Source organism: Falco naumanni, chromosome 9 (genome assembly GCF_017639655.2).
Source record: "Falco naumanni isolate bFalNau1 chromosome 9, bFalNau1.pat, whole genome shotgun sequence".
Classification (NCBI taxonomy): Eukaryota; Metazoa; Chordata; class Aves; order Falconiformes; family Falconidae; genus Falco; species Falco naumanni.
Genome location: NC_054062.1, coordinates 49,218,838 through 49,243,039, shown reverse-complemented (window position 1 = coordinate 49,243,039; position 24,202 = coordinate 49,218,838). Strand labels below are relative to the sequence as shown.

Here is a 24,202-nt window from a genome sequence, read left to right as displayed (position 1 = left end):
ATCAATACAAATAAAAGATTTTACTCCTTTTGACACATGCTGATTTGTTATAGTATCTTTGATCATGGAAATTATTTCACTGCTATTTCTTTAAACATTCGTATATTTTTTTAAAAGACAGAATATACAGAGATACATACTTTGCCAAATGAGAACTGTAAAAGATGTCAGGTTTTCTGTCTGTGGATCTCTAAGAACCTGACATAACAAATTGAGAGCCAGCTGAGTTGAAACCTTGCCCTCTCAGGTTAGGTCAGTTCTGTGATGATGTCCCAACATCCGATACCTGTGCTGACACCTCTTTCATGTTCGTGGGTAGCCGTTAGACTTTCTTATCATCCAGTCCCTTCCACTGAATTACACTGAACGTCACAAGTATCAGTGAATTCAAGAAACGCTGCATTTCACTGAAAGTGCTACAGAAGAGCGTTAGTTTGAAGAAATGATAAACAAGCTGCAGGGAGCAAAGAATGGATTAAATACTTTACTAATTTATTTGTCCCTTATAAGGATAAGTAAGTAATGTCTGTCAAGATCCTGCTGCTTTCTGAAGATCTTACTTTCTTTTGGCAATATGCTCTCTGTATTTCTGACCCCTCAAGTTGTGTGATTTTTGAAAACAATTATTATGAAAGAAATTGTTTTAAAACTATGTACTTCAAGGCAAAGTCTTTTGTCCTAACATGTATCAAGAAAGTCTGTAATTTTCAGAATTATCTAGTATTCTAGAAAATGTAAGGCTAGTTTAAAGTCCTAACTGCAGAAGTTCAGGAACTGACTGCATGTCATCCTACAGTAATGACAGGTGGCAGATAATGCAGTAGGTTGCCTCGCTAATCTTTTACTGGAATGACACCAAATTAAAGTCTGACTTGGTCGAGGTGTTATGTAAATTCTTCAGCTTAGAGACTACAGTAGCCCTGAGCAGGTGAGTGCTTACCATTTAGCAAGACTAGCAATTGTTGTTGCAGCAATGTCAAACACTGGAACAGCAGGGCTGGCGGGGACATGCTGTGGAAGAATTTTGAGAAGAGTTTCCCAGCCTCTGAGATAAAGTGTATCCAGATGTTCAGTGCTCAATCCTGAGATTAAGCAAATTGACAAGATACTTATTCTTATTACACAGTTAGATGAATTTATGTTCATTTTCTGTGTGCTCTCATGACAGTTATAGCTGCCATCTGGGTCACATTTTGAAAGTCTGGAGAGCAGGTAAAGTAATTGTCTTTTCCAGAAATCACTGTCCTGAGAAAATCCAAGAATGAAGAATGGAAGTTAGGAAGCAAAAGGTCTGCAGGATCCAGATCAAAATTCATTTGTACAAGGAAGAAGCAAGCTCACGTATGAGGCACCTGAAAGCCTGAAATTCAAACTGACTTAGTCTCACTCCAATTTTCTTTGAATTTTATTTTAACATTTCTGATTTTTATGCTAGAAAATGCTATTCATTTGGTTTCTGTAAATTCTCGGACTCCTGCCCACCTTCTGCTCTCATGGATCTCACACTCGGATTGTGTTGCTGTTGGAATTGAGGTACACTACTGTCAGAGTTGCATGTCAGAACTAGAGAAAAATCTAAAACTAGTCACTAGTGAGCTGAAGATACACAGCTCTTAATCTGTCTTGGTACATCTGAAAGTTGGTTTTCCCAAACTCTGTCCAATTTGTGTCTTCCTGATAGTGTGATGCCCAAGGAATATGATGCTCACCAGACATTATATGTAGAAAGCCTCTTTCATTTAATTAACTTCAAGAAATACAAACGCTTATACTTTACCTTTAAATTTAGCATACAAATAATATGTCTCATCTCATTTGTGGAAGGGTCTGGGTGTAGGCATTGATAAGCTGCAAAGGGAAGTAGCTGAATGTAAGTTCAAACATTGGAAACAATGCCTAACAGAAGACAGTAACTTAAACTATTTTGATTCTATAATCCAGTTATCCACACTGTCATCTAACAAGCAGAATGTCATTGAAATCTGTGTAAAATAAGCCAAAATACAAATTAGGGAGGATAAGTATTAACTATAGCTCAAGGTTTATAGTGCAATAAGAATATCAGCTCTAAGGGTTGTTTGTGGTGCTTTCAGCTGGGTTAACTAACATCCATCCAATAAAACAGCACTATTTTGAGGGGGTCGTGCTATGCTTTGCCAAACTATCTTGAAAAATATGAGCTAAAAAAGAAATCTCTAACAGAATTTGAGAGGCAGATATGCTTTGCATGTATTACAATTTGTTGCTCGTGTGCTCTGACTGCACTGTAAAATATTCTGGCTGTGCTGCAGGAAAAACTAAAGTTTCTTGTCCTGCAAGGAATGTCTTAATGTAGAATTCTGCTGTCCGTAAATAACCAGAATAACACAAACATAGGACATGGAAAGCCATTGTTCTATATAAGACACTATCAAAAATGTGCATGACCTTCAACTCTCATTGACGAAAATGAAAGATGGAAGTGCACAAGTAGAAAATTCTTGAAATCACCCATCTATCCCTTGGAATCTTATAATCATCTTCTTCTTGGCTCTTTCCCGGATATATGTGTTCAAGTAGGAGACATCTGCCACAGAAAAGTCTTACCCCTCTGTAGGTTTGATATTACACCAGACGCTTTCTGATAGTGGGCAAACCAAGAAATGATACATGGCCTGTGTCTGCGCGTTCCACACGTACACGTGTTACAAGAGTCCCATCACTGCATACTGTTACCTTGGCAGTCCTTGTTCAGACGACACAAACATCTGCAGGGCTGGCCTGCAGAGTGCGTGACACCATCACACTCTGCAGAAAGCTGTTCAGTATGAGGTACCTGGGCAGCTGTCAGGCTGCAGCTGTAGGTTGAGTTCTCCAGGGCAATATGCTGACCGCGAGGTTTGCCTTAAAAGCTGCCTTTGGCTCAGAGAAGCATAACTTTTCTGCTGAGTGGCAGTTTCAACAAAAAAGAGAAATGGTGAAGACTACCCTTGTGGCTTTCCTAGAGATGGGAAGAGGGGTGAGACTGTCTTTCTGCCAGCACTGTAGACTTGTATTGGTTTTAGCTAACTCTGAACTTGCACCTTGAGCCTCATGACTTGGATAAACTTCATATCCAACCTGCTGACCGGTCTGAGTCTCACTCCGAAGTGAGGAACTCTTCCTCTGAGCTACATGAAACTACCATGCCATCAAAGAACTGAACACTGGTGCGTGTACCTAAGCATCAGCTATTGAGGCACTTTGGGGACATACTGCAGCAGACCTAAGACAGTGTTGAACTCAAGAAAGAGCCCTGCAACCTTGCCACTGCACTCGTGCCTTCAGCAGCTCCCACGAGCAGCATGTTAATCCCTGGTGCACACTGAGCTTGTGCAGCCAAACTGACTTAGGAGGCCAAGGCTGTAATAATTCCCTTGTATTGGCCCTACCTCTAAATAACCACAATAAGTGGGATGCAGTTCCTCCGTCTCTTCACATGCCTAATTCCCAACGACTTCAATGAGCATTTCTGCCAGAGACAGAGCTGCAGAATTACTCCTAAAAACAGGCATGACTTAACTTGTTCTTCTTATAACTTTCTGGTTTACTCACATGTCAGATTGTATTTTATGGATAAGCAGAATGAATATAATAACCCTCTTTCCTCAAGTAGGTCAAGATTTTCTTCTTTTCTGCAGGCAAATTACTGTAAAATGTGAACATTTCATATTTTCTGTTTTTTGTATTTTGGTTGCTGTCATGTGGAGTCTTTTGGGTATCTACAGGTAACTAAATAGTACACATTAAGCGTCTGCTGTCCTTTTTTAAATCACAGGGAATACTATAGTTGAGAGCATCTGCCTCAAGATCTATGGTAATAGGTGGTACTGTACACAATGTGAACAACTTAAAATTCCAACTTGTAGCATATGAAGAAGAAAAATGGATATTTTCTATGTCTTGATTATAAATGCCAAAAACAAAGGAGGAAAGAAAGTGGGTCACAACAGGACTACAATGATCCTATATAAAACTGATCAATGTTACGTTAAGTAGTGTTTTGAAGTCACTCTGTCGAGTGTTGAATTACTAGACACCAGCTGGGAGTTAGAATCATAGAATCACAGAGTAGTTTGGGTTGGAAGGGACCTCAAAGCCCACCCAGTCCCACCCCGTGCCCCGGGCAGGGCCCCCTCCCCCCAGCCCAGGCTGCTCCCAGCCCCATCCAGCCTGGCCTTGAGCACTGCCAGGGATGGGGCACCCACAGCTGCTCTGGGCAGCCTGGGCCAGCGCCTCGCCGCCCTCACGGGGAACAATTTCTGCCTCACGGCTCATCTGCATCTCCCCTCTCCCAGCTTAAGGCCATTCCCCCTTGGCCTGTCACCACGTGCCCACGCCCACGTACAAAGCCCCTCTCCAGCTTCTTGCCGGCCCCTGTAGGTGCTGGGAGCTGCTCTAAGGTCTCCCCGGAGCCTTCTCCTCCCCAGGCTGAGCAGCCCCAGCTCTCCCAGCCCGGCGCCATAGCAGAGGGGCTCCAGCCCCCTGACCACCTCCGTGGCCTCCTCTGGGCTCGCTCCAACAGGTCCGTGTCCTTCTCGTGCTGGGGGCCCCAGAGCTGGTTGCAGCGCTGCAGGGGGGTCTCACGGGAGTGGAGCAGAGGGGCAGAATCCCCTCCCCCGCCCTGCTGGCCACGCTGCTGGGGATGCAGCCCAGGGCACGGGGGGCTCTCTGGGCTGCGAGCGCACATTGCCGGGTCGTGTTGGGCTTCTTGTCCACCAGCAGCTCTAAGTCCTTCTCCTCGGGGCCGCTCTCAATCCATTCTCTGTCCAGCCCGTGTTTGTGCTTGGGATTGTCCTGACCCACATGCGGGACCTTGCACTTGGCCTTGTTATTTCATACTTCTAATTTTTAAATCTCATAAACAGTCCATACAAACTTTTGAAAATGCATTTACATGTAGTGTCTATACATTCCATATGATTTCTTTATTTGAGCATATAAATATTTTTCCTTCTTTCAAGCCCTGCAGATTCCAAAAGAAAGCAAGCCCTTTCTTGCTTGAGGGTTAGTTGTTTGTTTGTTAGTGCTTGAAACTCTGCATTTCAAACACGAATCTGCAGCATTTACTTGGGTACACAACTGCTGTTTTCCTGGGAGTAGGGCTGGATGTCTGGCTTCTGAAATCATCTCCCAGGGCAGTATGCCTTTAGCTCCATGTGGGAGAGCCTGAACCCAAGATTCAGCACTTCAGCAATTGATCTTGGTTGCCTTTAGTTTGCATTCTTTAATTTTTCAGATGTGTATTTTCCTTACATGATATGTGCTGTATAATCCTTTGGACAAGGTCTGTCCTTTCTACATTTTTCTGCTTCCTCTGAAAAAGGCATGGCTGGATGAATCTAAAACAATTGGAAGTGTCCTTGAGAAAAACAGAATTTAAAGGTAGGTAAAAGGCTGTTCTTGAGTTGAGTCTATGAAAGATGAAAAGAAAGTAGCTCCAGTATCTTTTTTTTTTTTTCTTGTGGCTAAATAGGTAGAATGCATCATTAGCATGAGTTCAGCAAACTGATAAGCTATCTACCTTGTTAATGAAATACCAAAGTTAAAAAAAACAGGTGACTTGAAACAGCATTTCTTACCCAGAAAACTCACATTGATCCCTCAGATGGCAAATCCTGGCCTATGTCCAATCAGACTATTTAAGAAAAGTGAGTATATGACAAACAAAATAATGCATTTTTTTCTTACACCAGAGATGAGCTGGAACCAAGTATAATACTGAAAACAGGTGGGTCATTGCTTATTTTCAGCCTTAAATTTTTAGGTGTTTCACAAAACAACATAGCTTTAACTAGAATACAAGGGATTTTAATATCTCCTACACAATAACTGCTTATGGACTTAAGAAACTTGGCACAGTACAACCATGTATTCGTTCAACAGACATGACTGTGAAATGTGTTTTGCAATTTAGCACCTAAGGCACAACCTTTTGGTGCTTTACGCATTCAACTTTGGCAGCAGATGTAGGGCACTGTGTGTTGGCAGAATTAGGCTAGTAAGAGACACAAATACATTAGCAAATTGAGCCTAACTGTATGTGTATTTATAAAGAGCACAGTGTTGTCTGTTCTACTCCCAACCCTCACTGCATCAAGCTGACAGCACACTGGGAAAATTTTCCCTGAGGGTGTTCTCCAAACACATAAGCAATGCTGCTCCCTGACATCCAAGGTCTGAGCAATTCGGTTAGAAGATATGACAAGATTCAGGAATATTTTCAAATGCGGGGTTGCTTTTGTGTGGGGAAGATATGCAAATTATCTGTATGTCAACCTAGGATACCATGTTTTCTTTGTGGAAAAAACAACTGTTTTCCAGCACTGATAGACTTGTCAGGACAAGTTATGAACCAAAAGCAAGACGCACTCAGAAGACTGAGGCACTACTAAGACCGAGGTTTTTTGTTTTCTCTACCCCTCAGTGAGGTGAGTAGGATAAAAAGTGAAATATTCTCAGTGTTTTTCTTTCGGATTAAAACCAGCACATATTCATGAAACACAGCTCATGGTTCTGTGTAAATGTCCAGATTTTCTGGTTACAAAACACTCTCCGAGTGCAATTCAGCCTGGGGAAAGGTCAGGGTTCTGCTGGCTAGTTACAGCCTGCCCCTGCTCACCTGCTGCAAGCTCCCTGGAAGAGCGAGCCGGGCCCTCCCGCAGCGGACCCCGCTCCCCACATGCCTCCCTCCTTCCCAAGGCAGCAGGGAGCGAAGACTGGGGCTCCATCAACGCCACACCACCGGCGGAGCACCCATTCCCGGCAATGGCGAGCGCCGGAGGAACCATGGCGGGCTTGGGGAGAGCTGGTGCGTTTGACGCGTGGGCAGAAAACTGGGTGCAGGAGCTCTGTGAGGAATTTGTTAGCAAACTTAGTGAATCTCTGGCTATTGTTTTAAATTATTTTTTGTGAGCCACATATAAAGCGTAAAAAGATCAGGGAAAAGCTCACGCGCAGCTTTTGTGAAGAGAAAGGAAGGACAGGACTGGCTTCAACCATCATCCTCACAGTGGCGCTTCGGGAAGCAATGACCTGCAGGCACCACTGCCCGCGCAGGGAGGCCACAGGCCAGCTGAGAGCGTTACCACAATCATCCCCCACACTGCCCATTTCCAGGAATGTCTTCCCAGTCCCTCTCAATTATTTATTTTTTTTTCTAGAGCACCTTCCCAGATGGGGGGCAAGCGCGGCCAAGGGACCGTGGCACTACGGAGGAGCCGGCTGGGTGCTGACACCCGGCGGGAGGGCGCTTGGCTCGGTCCGCAGAGCCGGAGGCTTCAGCCCGCCGAGCGGGGAGAAGATTTCTATGGCTGCAAAACCTGCCCCCAGAGCCCGGCCCGGCAGAGGCCAGCGGAGCCCGGCAGAGGCCAGCGGAGCCCGGCAGAGGCCAGCGCCCCCACACGCCCAGGGCAGGGGCCGGCCGGCGTGCGGGAGCGGACCGGCCGCCCTGAGGGAAGCAGAGCCACCGACCGCCTGGGCGGGACCTCGGCGCGCGGGAGTGCCGCCGTCCCATGCTGATTGGCTGAGCGCGGGGTGTACTGGCGGAGCTCGACCAATGGGAGGCGGCCGTGGGCGGGAGGGCCTGAGTGAGAGCGCGGGGGTGGAGGCGGCCAATTGGCGGCGGTAGCCAATCGGCGGCGGCGGGGCGTCAGCGGGCAGGGGCGGGGCGTGCCGCGGGGCGAGGAGCGGTGACAGTCGCCGCGGGCCGCCTCCGCCTCTTCGCCGCGGGCTCCGGGCTGAGAAGAAGCAGCAGCAGCAGCGGCGGTGGCCGGCAGGTACAGCGCGGTGGGGGGGCCCGGCCCGCGGGGCCCGTTCCTGCCTCCCGCGGGGTCGCCTTGCTCCGGGTGCCGGCCCGCGGCGGGTAGGGGCTGTGCGGGGCGAGGCCGCGGCAGGCCCCGTCGCCAGGACAACGGGAGGGGCCGAGCTGCCCCGTGGCGGCTGCCTCCAGGGGCGCGGCAGCGACGGGCCGCTGAGAGGCCGGAGCCCCGGGAGCCGGGGCCGAGCCGCCCTCTGCGCGGGGAGCGGGGGTGGCAGCCTGGCCCCGGGCTCGGGCTGCGCCGCCGCAGGGTCCCCGTGCGCCCCGCGCCGCTGGCAGCCCCGCTGCCGGCCATGATGCCACCTTCGCGGGGGCCTTGGCCGGGGCCTGGCCAGAGGCTCCCGGTGTTTCACCGGGGTGTTTCATCCCGGGAACCGCAGGGTTTCTCGCTCTTTCATGTCTGCCGGCCTGGGTCCTGAGCTGGGTCTGATGTGGCGCTGCTCTGCAAAGGTGGTTTGGGTGGCCAGGCTGATACCCCTCCTGCTACAGCTTGTCCCCTTGAACGTTCACCCCCTCTGGGTTCAGTTGGTAAAGGCCACAGGTGGTATCGATTCTTCTGTGCTGTATCAGCATGAATCAGAGTACTTTTTGTGTATTTTATAAAATCGGCCGTTTATCTTGGGGGGTGTTTCCGTGTATGTCACGGATTGGGTACACAGAACCGTTCAGTTTACTCGGGAGGCCTGCAGGCGCAGTGCTCTTGGCTGGATATTCTTGCTCAACAGCTGAGCAGAGTTGTCCAAGTATGTTTTACAGCTGTGCTTTGAGTAACTCTTCTGTTCTGATGCAAGACCTTTTCCACTTGGTGAAATGCCTGGCTCCTGATTTCGGTGCTGCGTGCTACAGGGCATGATCATATTTCTCATGTCTTCACAGTTGGTAATAAGTTTGGGAGTATGGGTTTGTTGGGTCCCTGTCATCCCGGCCCGTCTGTCATCATTGTGTCCCCCCGTCCCCCCCCCCCTTATTTTGCTTCTCCTCTTTCTTGAAGTTTCATCTTGTCTCGCTGATCCATCAAAACCAAATTTTTCTCATCTTAACTTGAGATGCATCCATAATTTTCAGCTTCACTCAGCCCCACACCATGTAATCTCCCACACCTTGGCTAAAATGATGTGGCCTCACTAGCATAGTTTGCAGGGCATTTCTCCTCGTGAGGGGGAAAGCCCTTTTAAATATTTCTAATTATTGTTTTCCAACCTGAAAGAAGTAAAAGAGCCTCAAAGTGGTGGTCATCAATTCTTCATACGAAAAGGTAGCTCTTTGATACGGAGCAGATGAAAGTTTCATTTCTTTACAGCTTTCACTTCAGGAATACCTGGAAAATCTCCAAAATGTTGATGCTTGTGATGGAATTAGCTGCTCTGCCATGAAGGTGTGCCAGGGGCCAGGATGTCACAGACCAATTAAATTTTAGAAGTTAAGCAAGCTGTAATTTTGAGTGGCAGAGCTGAGCTGAGTTTCTGCCAAAAACTTTTTTTTCCACGGAGAAGTATTTGGTTTTCTTATCTGCAAAATCTTTGTTAATACTTTTCAAGACAGTTATTCACACTGGCTAATATTTAATGACGTTGATGGTAACTGGTAAAATGCCCAGAGCTGTGAAGCTCCTGTTTATCTCTTGGTGGAATGGAGACTATTGACTCTTCCGAAAGACTTGGATTTTGGTAGATGTAGAAAATAGTCTTCTGGCTTTGCTTAGAAGTGAGGAGCAGCAATGTAATATCTTAGGAGTCCGCTGAAAGAAATGCCTCTCTGTTTAAGGTGGCACATCCAGTGTGCTGACTTTTTCCAAAATAAATTCAGAATAAATCTGTGACTTAATATTTCTGTCTCTGTTCAAGCAGCCTGATATACCAACGCCCTTGTGGTAAACCATCCCTGCATTCTCCTGTTCATACTTAGTAAGTATATTTTGGTTAAGTTTTACACTGTACTTTTGTTGTTAGGTAGTGCAGCAGTGTCAGGGCTACTTAGCTCTTCAGTTTATTATGGAGCATGTTACAAAGGAGGCTGTGTTTGATAACTGGAGCACTTGTCACTGTAATCTGCAATCTTCCTCTTGGGCCAATACCTTTTTCCAGTTTATCAGTGTGATGTTCAGCAAGGCTGGAAACTGAGCTTTGAGAACTATCGGCCTTGCTAAAGTGATCGTTGTTTCCTTGGAGGCTCTCAGCTGTTCCCACTATGTGGTGCTGTGGGGAGGGCTTGCTTGCACAGCTTTTAAAATGCCAGCTCGGTTTCCCTTCACTGGGATGTACCTTCATGTTGGCTGAGGTGAAGGCACATGGAGGAAAGGCGAGTGCATTTGTCTTGTGAAGTTGTACCCTCAGATTATCTTTAAATGTTAACAGTAAAAGGTTATACATTCAGGGGAAATCGCTGAGTTTTACTAAGAAAATACAGGGTGTTATAATGATTGTTAATGTCTGACATACTTTTATTTCCCATCTATTTTAGACCTTATTTGATAGTCTTCAAATGCTACTAACAGTGAGTGCTTTATGTGTAGGTGGCAACATTTTAAAATCAAGAATGCAATTTATATAAAAAGTCACAGATTTTGCTTCTTAAAGCAGTTAAACCTCAGTTTAAACTAATCAGTCCTTTATCAAATCTGAGAAATATTATCAGCTAACCATTCTCTGGGTCAGGTACTTGTTTCCAGTACTATATTATTTACTTTTTGATTTCTCAACAAGGTTTGTTTTATGGAAAATTTTTTGAGGCAAAAGGCATTTCAGTAGCACAAGAAGTTTTGTAAACTTTCTTATTGTAGTTTATAATTCTAGTCACAATTTAAGGCACAGTAAGAAAGGAGCAGTTATAGGAAAGACTATGTGACTTGTTCATAGATTTGGTGAGTCATGTATTTTAGTTTTCTTTCTGTTACTGTGAGTGTATGTTAAAACAGGAAAAAAATACTTACTTGAAGTTAGTACTGCATTCATTTGTATATTTCATATAAGCTTTCTTGATTGAATTGCAAAAGAGTTGAGAAACCTGCCATCCTTGCAGTAAAAGCGCTTCAATGGCATCGTACTTTTCTGAAGTATCCTTAGTGTTAATTATTAACTTCTTTTTTTCCCCCTCCCAGGTCTGTAACGGCATACCTGAAGTCAATAATGTTTTCCAAGCTCACTCGCTCTCAGAGCATTGCTGTTCTCTGTCGAGGTGTTCATGCTTCGCTGAGTTCTGCCACCTCTGTTGCTACTAAAAAAACCATTCAAGGACCTCCCTCCTCTGATCTCATATATGAACGTGAGGCTAAGTATGGTGCCCACAATTACCACCCACTACCTGTTGCTTTGGAAAAAGGAAAAGGTATTTTATTTGGGCTTCCCTGGGTGGTGTAGATGAGATGGGATCATGGCATAGTTTGGATCTAATTAGTTTCTGAACCTTTGGGGCTTTTTTGCCGAGTGGGCTGAGATTGAGATAATTGATGAAATACAAACAGATAATTGCTGATTAGAGAATTTGATCATCATGCATAAGGCTGCCTGATAAAATTTTAGTCTCTTTGAAATGACTTATCTAAGTAGAGGTTTAAGTTCTAATAGTCTTTGTAATTCAGAGTAACTCAGCAAGAAAGTTTCAAGCAACTTTGTTTCTTCTTTTACCTTGTGTGGAGAGATTTAATGTCAATGTGAACATGACGAGGTACATTGTAACCCTGTTCAAGTCCTTGTGTACTGTTCCTGTATTATTGCTTAATTTAACTTTAGTCTTTAGTTACATTTAAGAGGCTTTTGTGCTCTGCAAGTTAAATTCTATGAGCTTATATTGAAATGCTATCAGCGTAGTGATCCAGTAGTTTTTCTTTATCGGTACACATTTTGACAGCTCAGAGCTGTCGCTCTTTTAAAAGAGTTTTCAGACTTATTTAGGTTCTGTTGGTTTTGTTCTTCTTAGACCTCCAATTCTTATTAATTCTCTTACAAAAGTACTCTTCTCTCTCTACTTCTTAGGACCCAAAACAAGCTCTTGGAAGCTGTTCTGATATTACTTATTAACTTAGTGGAATGGAAGCTTTATATGGGAAGTGCTTCTTTTCTTGATTCCTCATTGGGCATTTATTTGTACTGTACTAGGTTGTTGGTCACGCTCTCCTTGTCAACTGATTATTTTCTAGTTAGAGGGCCTTTCAGATATGCGCTAAGGAAGAACAAAGATAATGTATTTGACCAAATTGTGCTGTAGCTCTTAGCTTATACCATTTAATATTGTCTTTTATTTTGTTATTGATCATACCTTTCTTCTCCTAGGTGTTTATGTGTGGGATGTTGAAGGTAGGAAGTATTTTGACTTCCTGAGTGCTTACAGCGCTGTTAATCAAGGCCACTGTCACCCAAAGATTGTGAATGCTCTGAAAGCTCAGTCTGAAAAACTGACACTTACATCCAGAGCATTCTACAATGATGTACTTGGTGAATATGAGGAGCTTGTCACCAAAATGTTCAATTATAACAAAGTTCTTCCAATGAACACAGGTAAAAAAAATAATTGTATTTCCATTTTATGTCTTGTCTGTGAGATTGAATGATTCTGTAACATTTAGTACTGCATCAATGTCCTGTGTCATGTACAAGTGTGATAACAGTACTGCTGTATGTTTTAGGGGTGGAAGCTGGAGAAACTGCCTGTAAATTGGCTCGGAAGTGGGCATACACTGTGAAAGGAATTCCAAAATACAAAGCAAAAATCCTTTTTGCAGGTATGTAAAGTGCATGTTATGAGTTGAGGTATTGAAGAAGAAAGCTCTAGATGCTGGATGTAGCACTCTTTTCTGTCGTAGCTCTAGTGATTACTTTGCAGTACTCTTAATGTTTCTTTTTTTCACTGAAACAAGTCTGTTGAAATATGTCCGTTTGACATTTTGATAATGTAAGCTAAGATCTCAACCTGTTAATGGGTTGTTTTGTACTCATGTATCTGCAGTTGGTGATTCTGGTGAAACAACTGCTGTTGTGGCTACAACAGGCTTTGCAGGACCTTAAGGTTCTCTAAGTGCCTCCTTCTAAATTGTGAACTTCAGTCTTAAATATATTCTGTTGACAAAATACTCTGTGTATGCTTCTGGGTATTTGATTTTAACCTTAAATAGTTACAATTAATTATAAACAACATAATATAAAAATGATATATAAATGTAATGTCCCTTAAAAGACATCTGATTTTTAACAGATGTGACTGTAAAAGCAAGAGATAAGAATATAATTCCTATGACAAATCAGTTTCAGATCCTCTCGCATGTGGAGATGTATGCATCTGTTTTTGGCATACGAGGATATGAGGCAACGAGGGTAGTTGTGCTTTGTCAGCAGCTGCTGGTAATGTCTGGGTTTGTAAGGGAAATGCAATGATGAACTTAAATTTGGGAAGGAAAACATAGTTAATGAGGTGTATTATCAAGCTTTATAAACAGCGGTTGAATATATGAAGTGGACCTTATTTGTACTAAACTTTTTTGGTTGTGAAAAATTGATGAGTGGCTGCCTGAAGTCACATGGGAAGTGTGTTCAGTCCTCCATCCTCTTTTAACTGCTTCATGGCATTAAAGTGTAATATCTTTGATTTCTAATTAGTTGATTTTTATATACCTTTGTCGTGATTTCATTCCTCAGATTGCTGCCACCTGTGTCATATATTCATCAATTGGGTTAAGCCAACTTCCCTCTTAAGCTTTCCTTACCAGTTATAGGTAGCCCAGAAAAGCCATACTGTAGTCTTGATCATATAATGAAAGTAAAAGCAATACTGCTGAAGTAAATGTGGGGCCCTGGAAAGTCCTGATTATATATGTGATATACTTCCTCCCTTTATCTGCCTGCTCTGATCGGCTCTGTAACACGGAGAGGTTACCTGCCTCTGAAGAGACTATTGTACTTGGCTTATAAAAATAAATATAAAGCCTTCCAGAATAAAGCTTACCATTTAAATATTGACTGCTCTTTTTTTTTTGTAATTGCCACAGCTTTAAATGCTGTTTTTGACTTTTGGTACACATAGTAGCTGAACTGTAAATTGTCATTAGGCAGCATTTAAAAATTGCAATTCATAGTTGAATATTGCATTATGGCTTCTGGGATCACATAAATTAGATTTTTATATTTTTTTATTTCTTCTGGGAATTCTTTGAACAAATATTTCTCCCTCCTTTTCCGTATATATTTTATTTTGCTCTTCAGACAATTAACTTTCAGCAAGTGCTTTCTCAACTTGATAAACTGGATATGCTCCCATCCCCTTAACCACAATTTATAATTATGTGCCAAGTAGTTGGAAAACATAGTAATCCTTCTCTTGTCAGAAACCAGCATTCTGGCAGGTAAAAAAGCTCTCTTGGGTAGCTAGCATCAGAACAAAAGATGGCTTTAAATATCATCACTGGAGAACGTGATGTAGATTCTGTGCTTGATAGTGAGCCAGTACGGATCGGAGCGGTGCGGTGGAGACAGCCTGCTTCTTGTCATTCAGTCTGCAGGGCTTTGTTCCAGCATACAGAGGGTTGCGTGAGCGTAACCTTGAGGTGTCAAGCAGGTGACTCAGCAAAGCATGGCCAGGGATTATCCTGCTGGGAGACATTGCTGTGGTGTACAGTGTCGTGCTGTTTGCATTTGGTGACCAGGAAGAAGGGATGCCTGGAGCTGGCTGCGTCGGTCATAATTGAGTTCAGGATTTCCTGCAGATTGAGAACACCCTCTGCCCCTAGGATCACACTTACCCAAAGAAATTGGGGTAGGGGGGGAAGAAGAGGCTTGTAATGTTGTGAAGGAGTTGAACCCTTAATCTTCCTTAGTCTTATTAAGCACCTTGTTGATTAGCTGAGAGTATGTTGATTTAACTGAAATATTAAAATGAATATATCATAGTCTTGGTGATAATTGGTTCTTAGGCATTTTAACCGGTGTTTCTATATGAAATAGTGCGATGTCACAATATTTTTACAAATTTAAATGGATCCTTCTGGAACTTTGAAATGCACAGAAATATATTTTTTGATTTAGGCTTAATGACCACTTTATGTTTAGGATCTAAATTCTGTGTGATGCTAACTTTTTTTTTCTGAATTTAATGAGTAATATTTACTTAAAAGCTGTATATCTTCCTTAAACAGGTGTTATATTACTGAGTAATTTTCAGTTTTTCAGATTACTAATAAAGCTCATGGAAATTATTTTGTATACTTGTCAGGTCTAATACCATAATTTTCTTTTGTTTTTGATACAGCAACACGGTGTATTTATAGCATCAAGGTAAAATGCTAACAATTAGCAGAAGAATGCTAATATGCTAATGTTAGGCAATGCCTAAAATGCACTACCAAATGGAAAATATAAACTGTTCTGGATTTTAGTGAGTTTTGTGACAATCTTTTTTTGTTATTGTTTTTATTTTTAGCTGGCAACTTCTGGGGCAGAACAATGTCTGCTATCTCTAGTTCTACGGATCCATCCAGCTACGATGGATTTGGGCCCTTTATGCCAGGTTTCGAAGTGATCCCATACAATGACCTACCAGCTCTTGAGGTACTTGGCAATTTTTGTTCTCTTGTACAAAAGCATCTTACAGTGTGTCGTAAGTAGCGAGGCAGGAAAATCAGAACTTTATCCTTTGAAACGTGTGCTTTGACATTATGTATCTAGACATACGTAAGAAATATATTATAATTACATATAGGAAACGTGTGTAAATTCTGCTTTGGTTTTGATTTTTAGTTTTGCTTTAGGGTGTAAAAGGAAACCCACATGGTCTGTTTAATTTCCCACATCATAAGATGTCCAAGGTACAAATGAAGAACAGCAGGTAAACTGCAAGGGAATTTGGATCAGTAGCATACATTCCAAAGTCAGGACTTGGATTCTGAAACTAATATCTTTACCTAATTTCTTAGAAATGTTGTGCATTCTTCAACGACCAGATGACTAGAATTTGCTGTAGCTGCAAACAAGTCTTTCCAGTTTCACAGCATCCTTAAAACCATGCTAGGCTGGCCTTTCACTTACACTATTGAAACGCTAACGATTCTGCATTTCCCTGGGTTTTCTGAGATGCGTCCTGTCAAACTGTTGGGGAGGGTTGACCTTGCTTAGTCTAAAATTTCCCACTCTCATAATGTGGGCTTAGTTATTAAAGGGTCAGCGGTGCCTGATGGCAGCCATAGGATGCTGGGCTTGGGACCCGGGAGGCAAGAGGATTCTGCCAAACACAGGTGGTCCTGCAGCACTAGGGACATTGGCACTGCCACATTTCCATCATCTGGGTATGTCATCTCCATGAGTGACAAGTTGGTTAGTCCTCTGTGCCTGTTGGGTCTGCTTAGTACAAGTGAGTCAGCTGTGGAGCCTGGAGGGTTTATAGGATGGAGATGCTTGCCTCCTCGGAGTTCGGTTAAGGGAAACAAAGGTCTTACAGTGTATTATAGTTGCGGTGTGGAAAAGCTTACTCGGATTTGAACCTACATAAGGCTGCCTGTTGTGAAAGCCCTCTAAGTATTTGGTGGCTTTCCGCCAGCTTTTATTGAGGCTTTGAATGTGCTCAGGAGACCCGAAACTTAGCTCCACATCCATCAGAGTGATAACTGATTTTTTTGTGTTTACGGGGCAATACCGAGAAAAGCTGTAATAAATTTGTGCTGGGAATCATTATATCTCGAGTCTCGTGGACTTCTAAACCTTTTAGAACTTGATGGTGCAAGAATATGGACTTTGCTTTAAGATGACAAAATTGTCCTGGAGAGGCTCCATTCTTTTTTGTTTGAGGGGAGCGTTGAGCAATTGTTTGTCTGGTATGGGGTAATGCAAAACTGAGTGTATTTCTGAGATAACTTATGAACTGATCCGATAATCTATTTGTCTGGGTTTGCAATTTTTAAGGTTTGCAACTTCCTAAGCGAGCGCACCAGCTGATATTTTGAGGCAAATGGCGACACAGGCTTCTGTGTTGGAACTGAAGTGGCACACGGGGATAACTGCCTGACATGAATACTGTTATCATCATTTACCAGGGTCAGAGCTGGGTTCTGCTATATGTATTCATTGCCGTATTTTCCGAATTTGACCTGAGGAAAAGGTTTTTCTTTTTGTCTTTCCTATCCGTATGTCCACTTTTGCAGCGGGCCCTTCAAGATCCCAATGTAGCAGCTTTCATGGTTGAACCCATTCAAGGTGAAGCAGGCGTGGTTGTTCCTGACAAAGGTTATCTCACAGGAGTGCGGGACCTCTGCACAAAACACAATGTAAGGAATTCGCTGTAACAAGGTGGCTTAAACATTACACACTGTGTTTACTGATGTATCTTGTAAGGTCATTCTTGTATGCAAGGTACAGGACTTCATATACTTTTTAATAATTTCCTTTTCTTTCAGTGGAGTAGGGTAGGGATACTTTTTGTATTTCCTGGCAATAGCTTACCAGGAAGTATTTCTTAGTGCACACTTTTCACTGTTTCATATTCCTGTCACTGATTTAATTTTCTGCTGAATGTTCTTGAAAATGGATTTATTTTAAGTAAATTTAACTTTTAATTTCTTTTTTCACATTGTAAGTTTTTTGGACCAGAAGCCAATTACTGCAGTGGTTCTACTATGGCCATCAAGGGGCCTCTTGCTGGGTTGCGTAAGCGCTACCAAGAGTTAGTAACAGTAATGGGTCACAACGAAACACCGAAGAAAATGATCATATGCTTATGGATGTTCTTTTAAGACCTCTGAAGAGCAGAGGTCTTATAATTTTGTTCCTTTGTTCAGCATTTTCTCAGATTCTCTTCCATACCATCTTCCTGACTCCTGAGTATTATATCCTGTGTGAATTCTACTAAGAAATGTTTAGTTTTAATAATAGTGCTAGATCCATAATCTCTGTTTTCTGCTGGTGAAGACACACTGGATTAGACTTGCATTCCAGTGCCTCTGGAAGGGTGGGAAGATGTGTTTGTATATATTTCCATGTCTGTCAGTTGTCTTTGGGTACTACTACTTCTCACGCGCAAGCTGCCCTCTCCCACAGGCCTAGGCCGTATCCTTTGTAAGTGTAAGGAAAACAAAAGAGATCTGTTGATTTACATCTCTTTCTTCCCTTGGTGTTGCCAGTCTGATTTAAAAATCAGCAGTATCTCTTCCAACAGAACTCTGATTCTTCATTTGCAAGTGCTACCCCTACTTCCTTCTATACCTTCTGAGGAAGGTATCGACATATTATTACTAAAGTTGTCTTTGTTATTGCTGTGATACTTGGCTCAGAAAAAATAAGAGCTACTTTACAAATAGTAGCGTGTGACAATAGTGCAGCTTAGGAAAACAAGATCCAAAACTTGGATTTAGGTTCTCAGTTATTTAGATACTTAGCAACTCTGCAAGTCTTCTTGTCTGATGTCTAACATGGCGTTTTTCAGAAGCTTCCAAAGGTCAATATATGAACGATGCATTGGGAGTAAAGAAATCCTAACTTATTGGTAATCCCACTCATTGTTACACTGCAAATAGATCTTGGTTGGACCGTGCCCAGCCCTATGTGGACTATGCCTTACATTGAAAAGAATATGCTAAAGATGTCGGAGAGAGGGGACAGCTTGTTCATTTGTTAGAGGTTTCACATTTTGTGGAATGTGTAAGTCTCCGGGAGGTTTAGAGGAGGTAAAGGAAGTACCTTCATGTAATTAGTGTAATGCAGCTGGAAGGTCTTTCTCTTACTATGTGCAATTATGCTGTGTTGTTTGCATTGAATTAGGAATGCGAGTGAAAGTCATTCTCTTAAGTGTGGGTTTTTCTCCTTTTTGTCTCTGTAAAGGTTCTATTTATTGCTGATGAAATACAGACTGGTTTAGCCAGAACAGGGAAGATGCTAGCTGTTGACCATGAAAATGTGAGACCTGATATAATTCTTCTTGGAAAGGCCCTTTCTGGTGGCTTGTATCCTGTGAGTAACAAATACCTGTTTGTGGAATAATGTTTAAGTACAACACTGAAAATCTACTAGTTAGAACAATAAATCTGATGTTTTTTGTGCTTGGAAATTGGTGTTTACAAGGTTAACTATGATCTATGACCCAGGTAGTCCAACCTGTGAGAGATACGTAAGAAAATAATGGAATACATAATAATACCTTTGTAGCTGAAATGGCTGTATAGTGTCCTGATCCTTCTAGATTGATACTTGACTTGTTAGAGTGACAAGTTATTAGATGCCACCTTCCTAGGCTGGTGATTTTGGGGTATTTTGACCCTTGTCAATTAATTGAATGAATTTGGTATATCTCTGTTTTCTTCAGTTTGATATTACCCTGTTAGGAAAATAAGTGTCCAGTGGTCAGCTTTTCATTCTGGAATGACTGGTTAGTCCTTTGTACTCTCTCTGGAGAGTAGTTTGTCACAGTCTTGCTGTGATTAATTTCTAGATTAATTCTGTGAAGGAAAAAAACCCCAACTAATATGTGTTTAAAAAACATATTATAAAGCTATTTCTGAACAACTGGAATTATTTCACTTGTTTGGCATGCCCGCATGACTGATTTTATCCTCTTGAAGTGACTTAAATTCCAGCTGATTAGGCTGGAAATTACAACATGCCTCGAACTATTTCAGCTGATTGAAGGTATTTCTGAGTTGTTAAACAGAGTATTGAAGTTTAAACTCTAGAAATAATATTAAGTTTGTAGAAATGCCCCTCAACTGTGGTTAGATGTTACATGTTACACTGTAGCTAAGTGTATTTAAGGGGTTAAGCCGTTACGTGATTGTCGGATACGCTCTCCTCTATACAAAGCTGGGAATGTAAATGTGCTTTACCACCACAGGCTGAAAAATATCCTTTCCTGAGCCCTGAGGAAAAGTTTGCTTCAGAGATACTTAAGATTACTATTCTAAACATATATGTAAATGAATTGACTGACCTTCCCATTTTAGGTCTCAGCAGTGCTATGCGATGATGAAGTTATGCTGACCATTAAGCCAGGTGAACATGGATCTACCTATGGAGGAAATCCATTAGCTTGCCGTGTTGCCATGGCAGCACTGGAGGTTTGTATGTTGTTTTTTCCAAAGAAAAAAGGGTGTCGCACTGACATGACCTTTGCTTAAATAAATGGTATTATTTGTTATGCTACAAGTAGAAATACAGCTTTAAGTAAGAATGGAAAATTGGTAGTGGTTAACTGTCTGCATAGATCACAAAGCAAATTCTAAAGTCTTTACTGGAAAAGTGTCCTAATTTCTGTGTTCTTATGGTCTTTTAATGTCTTAAATGGCAAAACTTATCTGGGGCAAGTTTCAAGGTACTTGGTAAATTTGGTAAAATAGTTTCACTACTTTCACAAAGACATTTTTAAATTGGCTCATTTTACTATACCACATTGCAGAGGCTGCTGCTCTGTGAGCTTGATAACACATATATGCTATTGGTGCTCAAACGGAAGTTGGTAAAATGTCTTGTCCAGAGCCCATACTTTAATTATTCTGTGACTTTATAATTGACTACGTGTATTGCAGGTTACTCAGAAAGCCTCGTTAGCCATACGTGGACCTGGGCAGATTAAGAGGCTTCAGAGGTTTAGTGTTTACCTGTATGTAATGGCAAATGAAAAGCAGTTAATTTAGAATAAAATTCAAAGAGGTTGTTGTTTCTTGGAAACATGAATGAGTAAAAGCTTAATACTAATCTGCTTGGATATGCAGCCTTTGCAGTGATGCTTTGGATGCAACAGCTTTTGTATCTCAGCAATTGTAATATCGCTAGTCATCCATTCCAGCGTCGTCCATAAAACAAATGCAGTGCCTTTCAGTTGACTGTAGATCTGACTTCCCTTTAGGTAATTGAAGAGGAAGACTTGGCTAAAAATGCAGAAATAATGGGTAACATACTAAGAAATGAGCTCATGAAGACACCGTCTGATATAGTAACTTCTGTAAGAGGAAGAGGACTACTAAATGCAATTGTAATTCGGGAAACCAAAGGTAAGGAAATACAATCAACTGCACAATTACCGCATGAAAAAATACTTTCAACTTTAAGTTCTTAATGGAGTAGGGAGATGGCTTATAGGCATAATGTTTGGGTTCAGATCTCAGCTGTAGTGTAGTAGTACCTACTGAAAATCTATTCAGGTGACTGGTGCTATTAAAAATAAGGGGATTTTTACTATGCAAGTTTGAGCAATTTTTTTAAATGACTTGATTATTATTTTTTTATGATTTGATAATGTTCAAACCTGATGATGAACCTAACTCCCAACAAATATCCTTTTGTCTCCTCATTGGAAGAAAACTGGCCACATTTGGAACACCAGTTTCTGTCAGGTTATGGAAGGATTGGCTGAAGCTGGTTGTTTTCAGGACAGTTAGAAGAGAACAATGAATACAGGAGGGTAAAAGGAAGGGAAAAAGCTAATGACTGAGAACATGTTTCTAGGGATTAACACCTTGAATTATATTAGAAAACTGCTTAGAAGCCAGAGCAGACAATTACTTTTGTCATGAATATGCTGAGTGACAAAGTGCTGCAGGGAGGTGTAATTTCTGAAGACATGCACGTGATGCACTGAAATCCGGGCGTAAACCTAACCTTGTCTGAAGCCCTATCCAGATGTTCTTACCTCCCCTTTGCATGGTTCCCTGTTTTAAATTTATTGCTGTATCTAGACAAGCACTCAGCCGTGAAGGAGCAAAACTCGGTGTAATGGAGGCAAACTTGTAGGTCCCTTCAGAAAAATTGCAGTTTTGTATCAGTCTTGCACGTTTGCTGCAGATTCTGAGGAGATACTCAGGAAGTGACCACTTCATTTCTGAACACACTTTGCTTTTCACTGCCAGATGGCAGACGGTTGACAGGCTGGCCCCACAGACTGCGTGCTGCAATTGTGCCACTTTTTCTGCTGTACTGTAAGTGTCGTCTTTTACTTTTCCTTTAATTGTAGACTATGACGCCTGGAAGGTGTGTTTGCGGCTTCGTGATAATGGACTTCTTGCCAAACCTACGCATGGTGATATCATTCGGCTGGCACCACCGCTTGTGATTAAAGAGGATGAAATCAGAGAGTGCATTGAAATAATTCATAAGACCATTCTGTCTTTCTGAACACATGGCTTTTAAAATATATCTGCTGGCTGACCCAAGGTGATGTGTTGAAATATGTGCGATGACAGCCTGCTCTTGAAGCAAGCATCTCTCATTCATTTTATCTAAGAGGACTTGACTCTTAAAACGTAGCTATGTCTTTAAATTATAATGGCTCTGAAGAAAATACAGAATGATTTTCAGAAGTTTCCAGTCTTGGAATACTTGGAAATAAAGTGGTGAGGTTCTGTTCATCTAGTTGTTTACCTACTGAACAGTGAAGTCAGAACATTTGAAGGGAGGTATCTGTAGAAATCCGTATAATTGTTGAAAGTCTTGGCCAAAGTTTAAAGTATAATTCATGTATATTTTACGAAGAGTGGTCTTGCACTCTCATATCACTCTCCAAAACATCACATTTGGCATTTTTGCCCCTTGGTGAGATGTCTGTAGGATGGAAGCACTTGTCATTATGGATGAATTTCTGCTTCTCATTTGTAGCTAGAAAAAAAATTCTAACGCTGAATGTTTGACAAACTGGGTGTTATGCTGGTGAACTTGAAGCATCGAGCTGTGTTCTCTATGTACAATATTTTGATTGTATGACAAGAGGTGCTGTTTTCAAGCCTGGTCTCAGTGTTTGGCTTTGCAATCTTTTAAAATAGATCTGAGCATATAGATCTGTTTTTACTGTTATAAAACTTTCTATAATCAGGATGTTTATACTAATCCATGCCTTGCATTAAAGAAAAGTTAATGTCCATCTAAGATACATGGTGTATTCAAAAAGAGCATGCACTGCAGAAACTTGCAGTTGTCTCTGTGCAGCCTCTGTAGTCTTTCTGTCAATCTATATCAAAGCTTCTACTTGCTTTTTTACAGGATGAGTGCTTCTGTACTTTCATGCTTTTGGACGCTGCTAGTCTAGTATTCTGTATGAAGTTGCAGAGTTGGCCACTATTCTCGTACTAAGTTGTTTTTTCATATTTCTTAGCTGGTTTTAGCTGAGACTAAACCCTGATTAATCACTGTGACTGTGAAATGTTCCCTTTGCCAAGCATAGAGGTTAAATGCAGTCACATGTTTGTAATTGGAAGTGGTAAATAATCCCTTGGTATTTTAAAGACAACTTAGTTTATGGAAATGAACCAGTCTGCTGGTTAGGGTCACAGAACCATTTATCCTGCCTTGTTTTGGGTGAGACAAAATGAGTAGTCGTCTGCTGTGGATGAAGTACAGCTGACTTCAGTTTGGAAAGGCCTCATTGTTGCAAGGTGTAATGTGTCACTGACTGTTAGGAATAAGAAAATAAATGCAGAAAGGTGTTGCCTAGGGAGTCTGGCATTTCTGAAAGCTATGCTTATGTAGTTTGATTGGAAGGGAGTGAAGTAACTGAAAGAAACCATAATATAAACAGCATTTGCTGGAGTCCTTTCATAAACCAAAAAGTTAAACCCCCAAAAGTCCTTAGCAGCCAAAAAGTTTACTTTTGTAGAGTAATAGGGGTGGCAAGGACGAAGGACGTGGTCAGGTCCGTTCCCCTGGCCCAGTTACAGTTGTGTTGCTGGTTGTGCTCAATAGGGCTGTGGGGCAGGAGACTCCAGGCTTTTGTTTCCTTGCTTCCCTGCCCTTACTGCTACCAAGTCTCCCACCATATTCTCAGTCTCTCTTGTTGCCCATCTATAGTGTCTGGCAGGCCACAGGGAACATAGTTTCCTTCTATGAAACAGCCTTCTACATACCTGAAGTTTGTTACTGTTCCTGTTTCAGCCACTGCTTCTTCCTTAGTTACAATTCCAATTCTCTCCTGAGAGGTAACGTTTTCCAGAACAGGCCCCACTGTTTTCCTCCTGGGATTCACTGCTCCAGCCCTGCTTTCACTAGTGCTGTGTAGAGCTACACTAGTTCACGTGGCTTGTGTGCTGCACTGTGGTTTATGCCCCAGTATTGTGGTTTGGGTTTTCCTGCAGTAGCATATTTTTATCTCAGCCTGTGCTCCGAGACTCCCTTCTGTGCAAACTGTTTTGAAGAACAGCTTTGAAGTTGTTTCACCCTGCCCCCCCCCCCCCCCCCCCCCCCTTTTTTTTTATTTGTGTCATAAGCAAGAATTACATGCGTGTAAAATTCTGTGGTCTGGTCTACTAACTTTCATCCTCTATTACCGACAATAACTTCTCTGGCTTCTGTTGATCAATTTGAGCTCTGCTCTTGTCCAACCCACTTTCTGGTTGCGGATTCACTAGGTCAAGATTGCTCAGAACTTGAGAAATTTTTCTTTCTACAGCAGACCATTGCTGCCTGATCTTTGGGCTCT

General features: G+C 42.1%; 1 protein-coding gene across 3 annotated transcripts; it reads left to right on the top strand.

The window, feature by feature from the left end:
• The first annotated feature begins 7,685 nt into the window (after nt 1-7,685).
• Nucleotides 7,686-22,651, top strand: OAT (ornithine aminotransferase). 3 transcript variants are annotated; one of them, XM_040605311.1, is made up of 11 exons: nt 7,686-7,796; nt 9,685-9,741; nt 10,935-11,161; nt 12,106-12,330; nt 12,459-12,554; nt 15,242-15,369; nt 16,956-17,078; nt 18,628-18,756; nt 19,743-19,856; nt 20,645-20,789; nt 21,749-22,651. In XM_040605311.1, exons 3-11 carry the CDS (start codon nt 10,963-10,965, stop codon nt 21,907-21,909), a joined length of 1,320 nt encoding a protein of 439 aa, XP_040461245.1. In that variant the 5' UTR covers nt 7,686-7,796; nt 9,685-9,741; nt 10,935-10,962; the 3' UTR covers nt 21,910-22,651. The 3 variants fall into 3 exon arrangements, with proteins under 3 accessions (XP_040461245.1, XP_040461246.1, XP_040461247.1); XM_040605312.1 differs by having other exon boundaries at nt 7,697-7,796; nt 9,682-9,741; XM_040605313.1 differs by lacking the exon at nt 9,685-9,741 and having other exon boundaries at nt 7,704-7,796.
• The last annotated feature ends 1,551 nt before the right edge of the window (nt 22,652-24,202 follow it).

Bases quoted from the DNA above. Each gene is read 5' to 3' on its own strand.
- OAT (XM_040605311.1), top strand. From the start codon at position 10,963: ATGTTTTCCAAGCTCACTCGCTCTCAGAGCATTGCTGTTCTCTGTCGA. The intron at 19,857-20,644 runs GTTTGTATGTTG...ACTTCCCTTTAG, and splicing joins TTGCCATGGCAGCACTGGAG to GTAATTGAAGAGGAAGACTT. The intron at 20,790-21,748 runs GTAAGGAAATAC...CTTTAATTGTAG, and splicing joins TGTAATTCGGGAAACCAAAG to ACTATGACGCCTGGAAGGTG.